The following is a 16,624-nucleotide window of genomic DNA, read 5'->3' as shown; positions in this document are numbered from 1 at the left end:
ATGACTATTTAGGAGTTCTTGCAAAGTGAAGAAAATCTAACCTACAGATTGTTTTCAAATATTATTAATTTTATTCATACTAAATTTAGAAACTAATAAAGTTGACATTTTTAGACATTTAATCATTTATGTTTAACTTAGATTTTAAAGTTTCATCTTTTATTACTGGAGCCAATAAAAATTTTTGTAGCTCTTAAAAATCTAGATTTTGTATATACCCCTATTATATCATTTATCACAACATCTTATAATTCATCTGCCTGTAGTCATCTTTCTTACTAAAATGTGAGTTTAGCAAGAGGAAAAAATGACTCAGCCTTTGTTGTATTCCTGGTGTGCAGTCCAGTACTTAGCACAAAGTAAGTCCTCCATATGTCTTCACTGATTGACATGAGAGTTGAATGAATGAATGAATGAATGAATGATAGGCAGGCAATAACTCATTAAATGTCTACTGAATAAAAAGTATTCAAATTGTACAATACCTAATATTAGGTAAAGTCCTGGTTAAACCCAATTTCATGAGTATATCTTTTATGTTTCACACCAAAGAGAAGAAAGGGATTTTCTTTTGGCCTTATTTACATCAAATATTTAACATAAGCCAACTTTTAAGATATGAGTGAATAGTACTTGCAATGTTTATGAAGTTGATTTATTACTATTGTTGTTATTATTATTTCAACATGGCTAAAACTCTTTCCACAATGTTCCCTCTTTCTTTCAGTGCTGCTGTGGCATCCCAATAGTTTCTTACTATGGAATATTAAACTCCATTCAATAAAGATTACTGAACATTAAATGCACGCACTATGGAGAATAAAAAAGAAATAATATCTGTTGTCAAAATGTTAGAGGCTAATTGGGCTAAATCTATGTGTCCAAAGCTCAAAGACATGGCCTGTGTGGAAGAGAATTCAGAATTAGGGGAAGAACATCATGAGGAAGAGTTGGCCTAGGCAAGTTGAGTTGAATTGTGTTTGCAGAGTGGACATGGAGAATGTCATTTCCAAATGGATGGAACAGCGTGAACAAGAGCCAAGAGGAAAGAATGCAAAGATTGCAGAGATGGGCCAGGTTGAAGTAGAATGGCCATGAGCAGAGATGAATGGATAGGTGAGGGGAGGCACTGGATAGTAGGCCAAGTGTTCTGGCTTCTCAAGTGGTGAGTGACCAGCAGAAAATTTGAGGAACTGGATTATGTGGAGGTCTTTTAGAAGGAGACTGCTTCTATGAGTAGTAAGTGACTCCCCTACATCTTATAAAAGGTTAGACCAGTCTTGAACTAGCCCAGTGGTCCTAACAGAAACACTTCTCTTTTGATTACACTGGCTTCATTTATTAAGAGAGTTCTTACTAGTGAAGCGCTTTACATGTATTATCACACTTGATGCTTGTAACAACTCTGGGAAATAGGTATTCCCATCCATAAAAGATGAGAAAACTGTGACTTAGAGAAATCAAGTAACTTGCCCATGGTCATCCAGTTTAAGCTTAACCCTAGGGCTGTGACTTCACAATCCATATCCTTAACTTCTCCCGCATTCTTGATTAGCTCTACCTCAGTCCCACAGAGCAGTCGCTTCAAAAGAGTCATCACTGCTGGCCTGGTGGCGCAAGCGGTTAAGTGCGCACGCTCCGCTGCGACGGCCCGGGGTTCACCGGTTCGGATCCCAGTCACGCACCGACGCACTGCTTGGCAAGCCATGCTGTCGCAGCATCCCATATAAAGTGGAGGAAGATGGGCATGGATGTTAGCCCAGGGCCAGTCTTCCCCAGCAAAAAGAGGAGGATTGGCAGATGTTAGCTCAGGGCCGATCCTCCTCACAAAAAAATTTTTAAAAAAAGAGTCACCATAGTACGCGTGCATGTGCCTTTTTTTTTTCTCATAAGGCATGTTGATTGAGTCAAAATTCAGTGTAAATTGATCATATTTGGGTCTGCACTCAGGAAACACACCAGTTTGATTTTGTTGGGCAAAGATCTTTGTGACTTTTCTGAACCCTTATCCACCTGCCCAGTGATCAGTGAGGAAGCACAGACAGTGAAATGAAAAGGATGTGAAAGGCAGTAAACATTACACTCCAGATCCTCTTTTCACATCCCTAATAGATGATCATCCGACCTTTGCCTGAACACTCCTCCTCATGGAGGCGACAATTCACTTTTTAGATTTCCATCAATGAAGTCAAACTCTGTCTTTTGTGCAACTCCTTCCAACCCTGGATCCTAGATTTGGCAAAGTAGAATGTCAATCAAGGATGTCCTCTATATGGAAACCCTTACAAATGCTGCTCTTCATCTCTTTTCTACTGGCTAAATATTCCGATATGACATGGTTTCTAAAGCACTTACATTCCTCTTTGCCTACTATGCTTGCTATCAAATTTCTCAGTGTCTTCAGTGTTTCATGGACATGCTCTGAGCAATAGTGTGAAGTGAAGTGATTACCATTTCTAATTTGGACCTTATGTTTCTACTAATGCAAACTATTACAACTCATATTACCTTTTTAGCAAGCAGAGTGTGTGTTGGCGCCTATGAATTTTGTGTATCACCAAAGCTTGGGTGTCATTCACTATGGTCTCTCTCACATTGAATATAATTCATTTATTGAGCCCAAATGCATAACTTGATGTTAATCTATTTTGAAATGGTATTTTTGTGTTTGGTCCCATCCTTCTAGCCTAGAGACACGTATTTAAATCCTGATTCTGTGCTCTAACCAACAAGCCATCTACAGGAAATAAGTGACACAATCACATACATATCTTTTTAGGTGTAGAGCCCCAGGAGACAAATTGATAATGTCAGAAAAATTTAGGGCCTACCCATCTGAATCCCCCAGAGGACATAGCATAGTCTTCTGAGACGGACTTGGAAGAGTCTTTCCCTCCTGGACGGATGTCTTAGAAGAATTAGACCTTGCAGGAAGCTCTCCCAGGGTAGGGCTGAAAGGGCAATGCTGAGACTTCCCAACAAAGACAATGCTTAGAAGGGAGCATCCGTGAAGAAAGAACACTCCTCCCTCTGAGAATAATTCCTAGGTGTGTCTCTCATTCCAGCTTCTAGATCTCCACCCTTGATTACTCAGACTTGATACTAGCCTTCCAAGACCAGCTCTAATGAGGAGGTTCCATCTGGGATCACTTCCCTGACCTTATAACTGAATTTTCTCTGCCACTCCAAACAAGCTATCCACTATCTCTGAATCCAGTTTGTTATTTAGAATGTCAAATGAGACAGAAAAGAAGGCATGCTACTAAAGACTTCCCACTAGATTGTGTTGATTGCATAGGACATAGGATGATAAAGCAGAAAGAGTGATTTGTTTCATTTTGTTTTTCTGTATATACGACTCTTGAGAGAAAGCAGCCTGGTTTGGTGAGAATGGGAGAGTAGGGAAAAGCTAGTGCGTTTATTAGAACTTGTTGATAAGCTGAAATTGGCCATGATTCTCAGTTGGGAGGAGAAGCTACCAGAATTTAGGTGGGTTTGGGGGAAGGCTTCTGAAAACTACACACCAACCCTTTTATGGGCCAGCATTTGCCACCCAGAGCCACCTTCATGGAGGCAAATGTGACATATTTTTTCAGTTCTATTTGTTCAGAAAAAAGGAATGAGAAACAACCCACTGGACTAGAGAGAGAAACCCACAAGCCTTAAGTCCCTTGCTCCGTTACTGTAGTCCACCAGTGGAGTTTGGTCTGAGGAATGGACTCTTCTGCCTGTAGACATGAGCATGCTGGATTCTTGTTATTGCAAGTACCAAGCCTTGGTTATTCATGTTCATGGGGGCTTAGAACAGGAATGTAAGTTAGGATTCAACACAACAGACCTACCCCAGAAACAACCTTGTTAGTGTTACCCTTCCTTTCCAATAAGAGCATGAACCCCTTTCCTTGGGCCTCTCCCTGCTGAAGTCAGTGCTGTATTTACAGTGAACTGAGGTCTAGACATGGAGCAACTATTTTGGCCACATAACTTTTTTGTTTGATTTTATGACAGCTCCTCTGAGCCTATATTGCAAAGTGCCATAACATAGTCACTTTGAGGAAAAGTGAATTAAAACAGTTGTGTGTGTATGTGTATTATTTAACCTAAAAAGTACCTCAGAGCAATTGTAGACCTGTGGGCTTTGCATTACTATAATCCCTGGGATAGAACCAGTTACAGATTTCATATCATGTATAAATATGTCACACAGAAAAGAAGCAAACCCAAAATAGAATCATGATAATTATTTGATTTAAAGGTGCATATTATTGGAGAAATCAACATTTCTACATTAATATAGACAATTTCTACATAAATATTGAAACCATCTCAGGTAATCTTTCATTTTCAGCAATTTGTATTACACATTCTTAGTTTTAAAAATATTATTAAATCCTCAATATAATTGGTTGTTGAAAGCAAACTGAAGAGCTATAAACAAATTACATACAATTCTGTTATCTTATTGGATTAATTTTTTGAATATTTATTATTTCAAACATGAAAAAATATAAAAATAATATAGCAGATACTTCTGTGTATTTGGCTAAAATTCTATTAATATAATATAGTCTGCAGCGTTAAGTTCAGTAAATTTTCCCAAGTTCATTTCCAATATCAATTCTATTTTCAGTACAATAATTAGAATGCTTTCAAAGTGAAGGGGAAAGATTGATGGCAATCATGGTTGTGATGTGCACTTCAGGTTTTGATACTCCTTTCAGCCAGTGTCCCATAGGCTGAGGGAACAGCAGAGACATGCCACTAGCTAGAGAATCTGAGCAACAGACACACTAAATCTAACAACATTCAGGCCAACCATTCCTTAGCTCCACAACAGCTTTCAATATGCTCCCGTGCCCAGTGATCTTAGTGACTGCCTAAACTTTCATTTCACTGGGCCAATAAAGACTTTATGAATTACTGTATGCCAAGTATTTTTTAAAACAAAACAAAAGTTATATAGCCCTAATCTCCCTGACCCCAACTATAAGAAAAAACAAAAAGCCTAGCATTTGACTGCTTTGATTAAAACTGTATGTTGATACGAAATCTCTATAGAAAAGGATTTTTGTTCTCATTTTAAAATGACAATCTGTACGCTGCCTTAAGTAGGTCCCCATAGTTCTCAGCATGAATTTCATTTTTAAAAAATTACTGAAGATTTTCTTTGGATCAGGTAAAGCCAAGTTTCTTCTTTTTTAAAAAATAAGGAAATAATCCCAAATAAGGAGCAATAAAATAATGCACCACAGTAAGCGTGTCTCTTCAAATAAAGTGACCTAATCAGTTCTCATAGAGTCTGTGGCAACACAGGGGGCAATTATCCAGAAGAGAAAGTCTAGAAAAATTAGTTCATGCCACAAGGACTTTGAATTTCAATCCTTGAATACATTAAACAGAGTCACAGAGAAGCAGCCCCTATGCCACAGCTGCCCCTTGTTAACCAGCACTAAGAGTTGGTGAGAGAGCCCAGAATCACTAACTGTTTGAAAAAAACTAAATTAAAAAAGCCAAACCTTACCAGAAAGGAGCAAGCTGACTCCATAGAGAACTAAGCCAGCTAAAGAGTCCATGCTTCCCCAGATCTCTCCATCCAGTTTCTGCAGATGTGCATGAGGTCCCAAGGATCCTTTCAAACACCCAGAGGTTTCTGACTTTCCATTCGCATGTTTTACCAGGTCTTGTTTACAAGTCAGAGGCAAGAAGGAACAGCACAGAAGCAGGCTGTAACAGTCTCATTTCTGTCTGAGCACAGGGAGTTTTAAGTTCCTTTTTCCTGTTTCCTTTGTAGATTAGGATGGGAAAGGCTGTATCTTAAAGGCATTTGGTATCAGCAGGGCTGGGGGCACTGCGAGCCCTCTCCATCTTGCAATTCATCAAAACACTTATCTATTGCTGTTGCTTCTGCTGCTGCTTTTGCTGCTGTGGTTGTAGGGGTAGAGGAATTTTTGTTGGAAGTGTGGGTCCTGGTCAGCATTTTCAGAAACAATAGGGGTATCCTCTCATGGGCGGGAACTGCGAATAACAAGCCCTCCACCTATGTATGGTATGCGATGATGATGGCCCCTCTCAGCCTTCTAACAGCTCTCCCGGGTCCACTTGGGAGCCCTGACAGAGGGGGCTTTTGGGTGTGGGAGCAGTTTTTGCTTTTGTTTTCTCATTTTAACCCACATGGTTTGAATTGGGAAAAGTTTTCCTGATGAGAGAACACAACCCGAAAGGCAATTAATTTAGGTAATTACATTGAGGTCAATGCTCAATGTGGCCAGAGACCAGAGTCCAAAATTGTTAGTCTGTTTTCTTTCACACAGATGGTTATTTGTTGGCCAAGAGCCCAAAGATATCCATGCTACTGGGTATAGCTTTAGCTTTTATTAACAATTCATCTGAAGGTGGTCTAATTTCTTAACAAACTTGGCATAGAAGTTAGTAATGAAAGGGATTTTGTGGCTATTGGCCAATGATGTTTCAGAAGCAAATTCTATCCAAAATTTTGTAAATAACCTGTGTAAAAACCAAATATAAGTGACTGGACTGGGATAAAAATATTCATAAGAGCAGAGAGAGTACATAGGCCAAAAGGAAGATAGCCATTGGAGTCACCACACCTAAAATGAGAGCAGAGACCCTCAATTTATCCAGATGGCAATTTCTCTATAACACAAACTATGACTGTAGAATAGAGTCAATATTCTGTTCATGCCTGAGGAAAGAACTGTCTGCTCCTCCTTTTCCTACTCTCCATAGGAGAAGGTAGATGCTGCGAGTCTTGCCTAATTTCTGTCCCAGGTTTTATCACATCAGTGAGAATCTTGAGAAACAATTGATGTTTCCGGTGTGCTGGGACAAAAAAGCTCCAGCTCTGTTTGCAAGCAGACCTAGGTTCAAATACTGGCTTGGCCACGTGTAAGACAAGTTATTTAACCTCTTTGAGCCTCAGTTTCAACAGCTGTAAAATGGCAATAATATCTCCATCATGGGGATTTTTGAGAGGATTAGATGAGGTTTAAAAATACATAAAAACATCTGGCACTGTGCCTAATTCATAGAAGGCTTTTGTGAAATGTTAACATACTCATTTCCTCTCGTCTTTCCATTCTGTCTCTGATTTCAGTCCCAGACCTTCCGCCAGAAGGCCATTCTTTATTCCTACAGGATGGCTTTAAGTTTGGCATTGTGAAGAAGCAATCCAGGAGTCGGGGATTCTGGGTTCTAGTCCCAGCTCTGCTGTGATCTGCCAATGAGGCCCTGGGCAAGTCATTTCCCATCTCTAGGCTTCAGTTTCCTCAAGTGTAAAATGAAGGGTTTAGACTGGATGTGACTAATTTCCCTTCTGATTGTAATACCTCCTAAGTCTGAATGACTATATTGTCCCACTCTCAGCATCCCCAAGTTGATTCCTAGGTCCTCTGATCTGGGAAGTTCCAAGAAGATGCTAGCTTTGTATCTGTCACTATGAAAGCCTGAGTGGGTCACAAATGTGCTCTATTTTAAGAACACCGTGGCTGAGACTTCGTAAGGGGCCACTGGCCCAAGGCCATATGGAGCAGCAATGAAAGGCCTTGGCAATAAACAAACTCCAGGGCACCTGCCTCCCCAGGCACAGCTTCCTCTGTTTGTGCTGGATAGCCACACAAGGAAGTTGTCATTGCTCATAGTCTCTCCTGTTGGCTACTTCTTGTGGGCTGAAGCTGTTACTACCTTTCTTCCTTTTCTGGGATTCCTGCCTCTGTTAACTAGAAAAGTGGCTCCATTTTACCCTTCCCCTATTATCCAGAATGATCTATCCTTACCCAGAATTGTTAGTCATATTCTTCCTCTGTCCATTATCCAGAATGAGTGACTCCATTTCATTCTTCTCTCTATAACCCAGAAATGTTGCTCAGTTTAATTTATTTCTCCATTATCCAAAAGAGTATGTAGTTTAATCTCATCTTCCAGGATCCAGAAAGATTATTCCATTTAATCCTTTCCACCGATATCCAGAATATTGACTCCATTTAATAAATATTGCTGGATTTCCTGAGCCTATGACTATACAGCTAGTCAAAAGGCTGAGCAACTTTTCTCTGGGATGTCTAAATCTTCAGTAGGTACGTTCCAGGTAAAGTGAAGATACTTTGTGGACAAAAGTACCCAGACATGCTCTGCTCCAGCTTTCTGCTCTATGGATCTTATAGAACGTGGAGAACCAATCAAGGAACAATGATATGAGCTTCACCATGCATGGTGAGGCCAATAGGTCAGCAGAGCTGATTGGCAACAGGTTGGGAAGTTGCAAAACTGGATGGCATGCCAGGATTTCCAAGGAAAGGGAGAGGCCATTTCCATGTCTGGACAGGACTTTCCCCAATACATAACGTATTAAGGAAATACCACATACTTGGACATGGCCAAAGCTGGCTGTGGCCATCATCAGGGCATCTCCATTCCTTGAAGAGCCTTGTTGGGGACCAGCTGGATCAGCTGTCTACCCTCAACTGCTCCATCCACCTGGAAAGTTTGAAATGCTCTTTCCATCCTTGACTGACTAACTGCTGGTTATCTTCTAGGTCTCAGTCTGAAAGGTCTTCCCTGACCGTTCAATCCAAACTAGGTCTCCCCTGTTGTTCTCTCACAACACCCTGTAATTTTTTCATGGTATAAATCACAACTGATAATCATATATTCATATCTTTATTTTTTCAATGTGTCTTTCCCCCCAGTTGACTACAATCTTCATGATTCAGGGACCATATCTAATTTATTCACCACTGAAGTCCCAGACCTGAGCACAATGTTTGGCACAAAATAGCTCTTAAATAAATACTCAGTGAACTGATAAATGAAAATACTCCCATTGTTACTCATATACTCATACCTAGAAAAGGCTTTGGAGTCAGGCAAACCTAGATTGCATGTTGTAGCTGTAGTTTACTCACTGTATGAACTGGGCAGTTTAATTCACATCTCTGAACCTCAGATTCCTCATCTTTAAAATGGGGGAAAATAATTCCTACTTAGGGAGATAATATATACACGGTATCTGGCACAAGTATGTATTTAGTCAAGGCTCTCCACAGGTTCCTTCCCCATCCACAGCCACCAGCACCACCCCTGGACTGTTCAATAGAGCTATTTGCAATTAGGAAACGAAGTCCTACACAGGCTAAGTAACTTGCTCAGCTGTAGGTACCAGAGGCAGTATTAGAATCCTGGTCTTTTGGCCTCCAATTTTTGCAAGTTTAATATATGGCTCTTTTTTTCATAGTTCACCTTTAGACCACAGTGTGCAGAAGAGTAGATAAAGAGAAATGTAGGAGACATCACAAACACCAAGAGAGTACACCCAGGCCTTAGAAGGTATTTGAAATGAAACTTTGACAGAAAATGGAAAAGTTCGATGACACTGAGAAATGCCATCAGTTCTCATTGTGCTTCCAAAACAGTAATCACTAATATCAGGATCTGTGGGTCTCCGCTGCCTTGCTCCAGGGAAGTGAAAGGGGGCTTCCTCATGAGTCAAGCTTTTCAGCTTAATTTGATTTTTCCAGACACAGAGCAGAACAAAAATAAAAACAAACCAACAAACGAGCAAACAAGCACTTGGCTGATATTTCATTTTCTAGTCTCTACTTTTTGCACTTAATATATGAAAAGTCATCTACAGGAAACACTAAAAGTTTTTGGGACAGATTAACAAAAATATCAACAGATAATAAAAAATGTTTGTGAAGAGGTTTGGAAAATAACTTATACAATGTTACTGTAAACTAGTAACACATGTCTAGAGGTCAATATCACAGATATGTAGCAAAGGCTTAGATGCATATCCTTTGGCTTAGAAGATCCATTTTTATGATATACCCTAAGCTCAAATCAAAGATGTGCTCCCAAATATACATATAAGGGCATTATAGAAGCATTGCTGATGATAATCAAAACCTCTAAACAATCTAAAAGCCAACAAACATGGATTATTTATATAAATCATGGTACACAGTGAAATACCAGACAAATGTCAAAATGTTGTTGTGGAAGCATATTGACATGGAAAGATGTAAAGATATTTATGGTATATTGTTGATTGGAAAACAGTTTGAACAGCATTAAATTTATACACATACACACACGCACGCACACACACATATATAAAACAAATATACACCAAAATGTTAAAAGTTATCATTTCTGGGTCTTTGGAAACTGATAATTTTTATTTTCTTTTTTATAAATTTCTATAATTGCAACACTTGAAAAAATAATGAGTATATATGTACCAAAGAAGAAGATTGGGGGGAAATCCTTGAGACAGCTGACCCAGGGCAGTAGGCTGTGTCTTAAAACATCCATTGGTGGGGCCGGCCCAGTGGCATAGCAGTTAAGTTCACACACTCCGCTTCGGCGTCACAGAGTTCACAGGCCCGGATCCCGGGTGCGGACCCATGCACCGCTTATCAAGCCATGCATCCCATATAAAGTAGAGGAAGATGGACATGGATGTTAGCCCAGGGCCAGTCTTTCTCAGGAAAAAGAGGAGGATTTGCAATGGATGTTAGCTCAGGGCTAATCTTCCTTACCAAAAAAACCCAAAGAAACAAAAACACCCATTGTCAAATAAGACACAGAATCCAGTGCACCTCAACCTGGAAGAGGTGAGTGAACAGATCGGGGTGTGAATTCCCCACAGCGTAGCCTCGGCTTCTGCCTTTCACAGGGCTGTGGGCACTGAACCTCCTGAGCCATCACATCTGGCTTCTTAAGGACTGTCATGAGCCTTTTTGTGAACCCGCTGTACTTAACAGTGGCTAGCAGAAAAGGAAGGGTCATCAACAATTAAGTCTTGGCCCTCAGCCAGGACACCACAGTTAAGTGGCAACACCCACTCTAGTCTGGAGTGGAGCTGATGGCTATGGAAAATACCTGAACCCCTCTGAACCCCATTTACTCGAAACCTTTTTTTTTTAGTATCTAAATGGCAAGCACCGTGCTAGTCGCTGTAGGAAGAGACACAGATAGGGAAGATGTGGTCTCTGCTTTTGAAATTCAAAGTTACACAATCCCAGCATGGCACAACGCATCAAAACAGGAAAAGTTAAATGAAATTAAGTATTGTGTGGCTAAATACCAAAGGGTGGTACTGCAGTAAAAGTTTTAGTAGTATTGGCTTTGGTATCCTTTAGGCCCTGAGGCCAGTTCTAATGCCTTTTTTTCTTCTCCTGGCATTTGCTTGGCACAGGTGTCATCTTTCCAGATAGACTTTACGCTCCTTGAGGCAGGGGCTCTGTACTTTATTTCAGATGATCCTGTGCTATTCTCTCAATGGCTTAAGGGAAAAAATAATTAGGACACCCCACAACCATCATGAGACCTATTTGCCAGAATAGACTGGGGGTATTTCCACGACACCCTTGCCAAAAAAAAAAAAAACCTTCAAAAAAAGATAAAAATAATAAGAAAAGAAAAAAGGAAAAGAAACGCCTATTCATCCTTCAAAATACAATTCAAATGTCTCTTCATCTGTGAAAACTTCCTCAAATAGGTAGACATTGATACCTAATAAACCAGCCCAAACTTAGCGGCTTAAAACATTTATGTAGCAGCTTGAAACAAACATGTATGAAGCTCATGATTCTGTGGCTCAACAGCTCAGGCTCACCTGGACAATGCTGAGTTCAGCGGGCCTCCCTCGCGTGTCTGCAGTCAAATGTCAATCCTTCTGTAGTAAACTTTCAGGGATGGGCAAGCTGATGGGTTCTGTGTGGCAACAGGGTTGAAGGAACCACAAATCTCTCATCCTCTATCAAGCTAGGCTGGCTGTTATTAGGGCAGGCTCAGAAATCCAATGGAGTGTGTGGAAATACGCAAGTTCTCTTGAGGCTGTTAAATTAATTAAACAAGGAGGCCTTTAGACTGAGGGGCTGTAATGCTGTGGCCGCCCACATGAGCAAATCAAAATATCATTGGCCTATCATTACTTCTGCCACATTCTATTCGCCAAATCAAGTCACATGGCTAAGACTAGATTCAAGAGGCGGAAAAATAGACTTCACTTTTGATATGAAGAGCTACAAAGTTATAATGCAAAGAGCAAAAATTTTAAAAAATGAAGATTTTCAGTCATTTGTAAAAAGTCAGATTTGTTGAGATATAATTTATATTCAGTAAAATTCCCCCCTCCCTTTAAAAAAACCATGGTTTAAAATACACAACATAGAATTTACCATCTTAACCCTTTCTAAGTGTACATTTCAGTAGTGTTAATTATATTCAAGTTGCTGTGCAACATATGTCTAGAATTTTTTCATCTTGCAAATCTGACATTCTATACCCATTGAACAACTCCCGATTTACCCCTCTCCTCAGCTTCTGGCAACCACAATTCTTTCTGTTTCTATGAGTTTGACTATTTTAGATACCTCATATAAGTGGAATCATACCAGCATTTGTCTTTTTGGCTTATTTCACTTAGCATAATGTCCTCAAAGTTAATCCATGTTGTAGCTTGAAACAGGATTTCATTCTTTTTAAAGGCCAAATAATATTCTATTGTATGCATATGCCACATTTTCTTTTTCTTTTTTTTTTGGTGTGTGAGGAAGATCAGCCCTGAGCTAACATCCATGCCAATCCTCCTCTTTTTGCTGAGGAATACTGGCCCTGAGCTAACATCCATGCCCATCTTCCTTCACTTTTTGTGGGACGCCGCCACAGCATGGCCTGACACGTGGTGCGTCGTGCAAGCCTGGGATCTGAACCCTGGCCACCAGCAGCGGAGCGCACGCACTTAACTGCTATGCCATGGGGCTGGCCCCTATGCCACATTTTCTTTATACATTCACCAGTCGATGGGCATTTGAGTTGCTTCCACCTTCTGGCTATTGCAGACAATGCTGCAATGAACATGGGTATGCAAATACCTCTTCGAGATCCTGCTTTCAATTATTTTGGATATATATACCCAGAAGTGGGATTGCTGGATAATATGATCATTCTATTTTTAATTTTTTGAGGAACCTCCATACTATTTTCCATAGCAGCTGCACCATTTTACTTTCCCATCAACAGTGCACAAAGGTTTCAGTTTCTCCACATCCTCGTCAACACTTATTATTTTCTGTTTTTTTGATAGTGGCCATCCTAATGGGTGTGAGGTGAAAATGCATCCCTTTTAAGTGTACAGTCCTATGAGTTTTGACAAATGTATATGTTTGTATAAACACCACTCCACTCACCCCAATTTCCATCACCCCAAAACTTCCCTTGGGCCCCACTGCAGTAAATCTCCTCCCCCAACCCACAGCCCAGGCAATCACTGATGTTTTCTGTACTTATTGTTTTGACTTTTCCAGAATGTTATATAAAGCGATCATAGTAAATAGATTTTTGAATCTAGCTTCTTTCATTTGGCATAAATTATTTGATATGTTCATATATTTGCATGTTTTAGTAGTTTCTTTTTGTTCCTGAATAGTATGCCATTGTATGGACATACCACAGTTTATCTATTCATCAGTTTGTTTATCTATTCACTATTTGGAACGTTTCCAGTTTTGAGTGATTATGAATAAAGTCCCTATAACATCATTCGTCTGTATAACTTAAGCTGTATATCATTTGCATATATATATTTTGTGTAAACATATGTTTTTCATATCTCTTGGGGAAACACTGGGGACTGGGATTGGTGGAATATATGATAAGTGTATGTTTAACTTTATAAGGAACTGCTAAACTTTTCTGTTGTGGCTGTACCATTTTGCACTCCCAACACCAACATACAAGAGTTCTCATTGCCCTCCATCCTAGCATTTGGTATTGTCAGGTTTTTAAAAATTGGTTTGTTTTCCAGCCATCCTAATAGGTATCTGGAGATATCTCATTTTAATTTTAATTTGCATTATGCATATATAATTTAATTTGCAACAATGTTGTATCTTTTCATGTGTTTATTTGCTATCCATTTATCTCCCTTAATAAAGTGTTCAGATTGTTTGCCTATTTTTTAATTCAGTTGTTTCTTTTCTTATTGTTGAGTTTTGAGACTCTTTATATACTCTGGTCAAATAACGTGATTTGCAAATATCTTCCCCTGAACTGTAGCTTGTCTTTTCATTTTCTTAACACTGTCTTTTGTAGAGCAAAAACTTTTAATTCAGAAGAAGTGCAATTTATTAATTTTTTTCTTTTATAACATTGCTTCTGTGTTGTATCTAAGGAGTCTTTGCCTAACACAAGGTCACAGAGATTATTTTGTTTTATTTTAAAAGTTTTATAATTATTCATTTAGTTCACATCCATTTTGAGTTAATTTTTGTATAGGTCGGGTATAAGTTGAGGTTTATTTTCTTGCATGTGGATGCCCAATCATTCCAGCATCATTTGTTGAAAAGACTATCCTTTCTCCACTGAATTTTTTTTCTTTGCCCCTTTGTCAAAAATCAATTGGCCAAAAATGTGTGGGTGTATTTCTAGACTTTCCATTCTATTTGTCCACTCTTTTGTGAATATTAGACTGTCTTTGTAACTAGAGGTCTACAGTAAATCTTGATATCAGGTAGTGTAAGTCCTCCAACTTTGTTCTATTTCAAAATTATTTTGGTTGTTCCAGTTTCTTTGTATCCTTCTGCCTACTTTGGATTTCATTCATTCTTGATATTCTAGTTTTTTAAGGCAGAAACTTATATCATTAATTTGAAACCTTTCTCTTTTGATATAATCATGTCATGCTATAAATTTCCCTCTAAGCATTGCTTTAGTTGCACCCTACAAATTTTGATATGTTGAATTTTCATTTTCACTTAGTTCAAAATGTTTTCTAGTTTCCCTTTAACCCATGACTTATTTAGAAGTGTGTTATTTTCCAAATATTTGGGGGATTTTCCAGGTATCTTTCTATAAATGATTTCTACTTTAATTCTGTTATGATCAGAGAACTTCTTTTGTATGATTTCAGTTCATTTAAATCTGTTAGGTTTGTTTTATGGCCCAGAATATGGTGTCTCTTGGTGAATGTTCCATATGCACTTGAAAAGAATACATATTCTGCTGTTGGTAGCTGGAGTACTCCCAAAATTACAGTTAGGTCCAGCGGGTTTATAGTGTTATTTATGTCCTCTATATCCCTACTGATTTCCTCTCTACCTGTTATATCAGTTTCTGAAAGCAGAGTGTTAAAGGTTCCAACTATAATTATGGATTTATATTTACCCTTTCAATTCTATCAATTTTTCTTCATGTATTTTGAAGGTTATTTGCTAGGTCTATTCATATTTAGGATTGTTTTGTCTATTCTTCATAAATTGACTCACTTACCTTTATTTAATTAATATCTGTCTTTATCTCTGATAATATTTCTTGTTCTGAAGTCTACTTTGATATTGTAGTAATTTTTGAAATTTATCATAGCAGAAATCCTCTCTTTTTCACGGTTACTTATTAATTTATACCTCCACCCTAGAAAGGGCCATATAGAAGAAGGGAATCTTGAGGTAGGTACTGAAAGCCGAGGTGTTTAGAAGGGGAACCATGACAGTGGAAAGGAGGGACGTAGAAGAGGCATTTCTGACAAATGGACCGGTAGTCTATGCCAAAACATTAAGGTGTGAAATAATATACCATGTTAGGGGAAATGTAAGCAATTGCGCAAAGCTGAAATAAGGGTGAGAAAGGGCTTGGCCAGAGATAAGGTGCGTTAAACAAACTGGGTCCAGATTTGGTATACCCTAATAAGGTCTATAACAATGGAAATAAAAAGTTTTAAATCAAGGAGTGTCATCATCATATTTTCATTTTAGGAAGATCGCTCTGAGAGCAATGGACATGTTAAATTTGTAGAGATTAAAGCCAGGAAAACTCACGATAGATGAATATTGCAAAGTGGCATTTAAAGATCATAAAAGTCTGAACTAAAGCTACAGTAGCATCAGAGGTGGAGAGAATTACAAATGTTAAAGCAACAGAAATATTAATTTTAATGACTGTTTGGGATTAACACAGAGAGAGGAGACTAGGAGGCCAGGTTGCTGTTTTATATAAAAATATGGACATGGTGGTAGTCACTGAGAAAGGGCCACAGGACATGAAGCTCATTTGTAGGGTAATATAAAAAATTCAATATAAAATTCTATTACAGATACATAGGTTTGGGCTGAGTATGAGATAGGCAAGTCTGGATAGATGCTCAGTTTACAGTCGATACATCAGTATGACACCTGTGACAGGGATCTGAGCATTGCTGTGGGGATGAATGAAATTCAGAGGGCATGCAAAATGAAGGATCCAGAGTGACCTGGAGCATTAGGAGTAGACAGAGGAAGAAACGTGAGTAGAGGAGTATGAGAGACATGGCTCCGAGAGGCAGGAGGAGAGCTTTTTGAAATGACTCTAACAGAGTATTTGTCACTCTGTATTAGAATTCCTTGTTTTCTTTCTAGGCTATGAGTTCTTTAGAGTCCAGGTTCAGGTCATAGCCATCTTTGTATCTCTAGTATCTAGCACAGTGCTTCACTCACAGATACTCAACGAAGTTTTGGTAAATGAATACAGAAGGGCCCACGTTTTGGAGAACAATTTATGACTATTCAAAACAAAACCAACACAAATGTCATTACAGGGTTGGTGGTAAAGTAGTTATCAAATTGCC

At 38.9% G+C, this 16,624-nt stretch overlaps 1 protein-coding gene across 2 annotated transcripts in view; it reads right to left on the bottom strand.

The window, feature by feature from the left end:
- Positions 1–5,863, bottom strand: part of TEK (TEK receptor tyrosine kinase) — a 98,304-nt gene extending 92,441 nt beyond the window's left edge. The window contains exon 1 of one of the 2 annotated variants that reach the window (XM_004428384.3): positions 5,522–5,863. In XM_004428384.3, the coding sequence (XP_004428441.1) occupies positions 5,522–5,573 (52 nt within the window). In that variant the 5' untranslated portion in view covers positions 5,574–5,863. The remainder of the gene's footprint in view (positions 1–5,521) is intronic. The other variant, XM_087444694.1, reaches the window with a different exon arrangement.
- Between the last annotated feature and the right edge of the window lie 10,761 nt (positions 5,864–16,624).

This window comes from Ceratotherium simum, chromosome 20, assembly GCF_057802395.1.
Source record: "Ceratotherium simum simum isolate JZ-2026a chromosome 20, ASM5780239v1, whole genome shotgun sequence".
NCBI lineage: Eukaryota > Metazoa > Chordata > Mammalia > Perissodactyla > Rhinocerotidae > Ceratotherium > Ceratotherium simum.
Note: the sequence above shows the minus strand (reverse complement) of the source record. Positions and strands in the feature narration are given on the sequence as shown.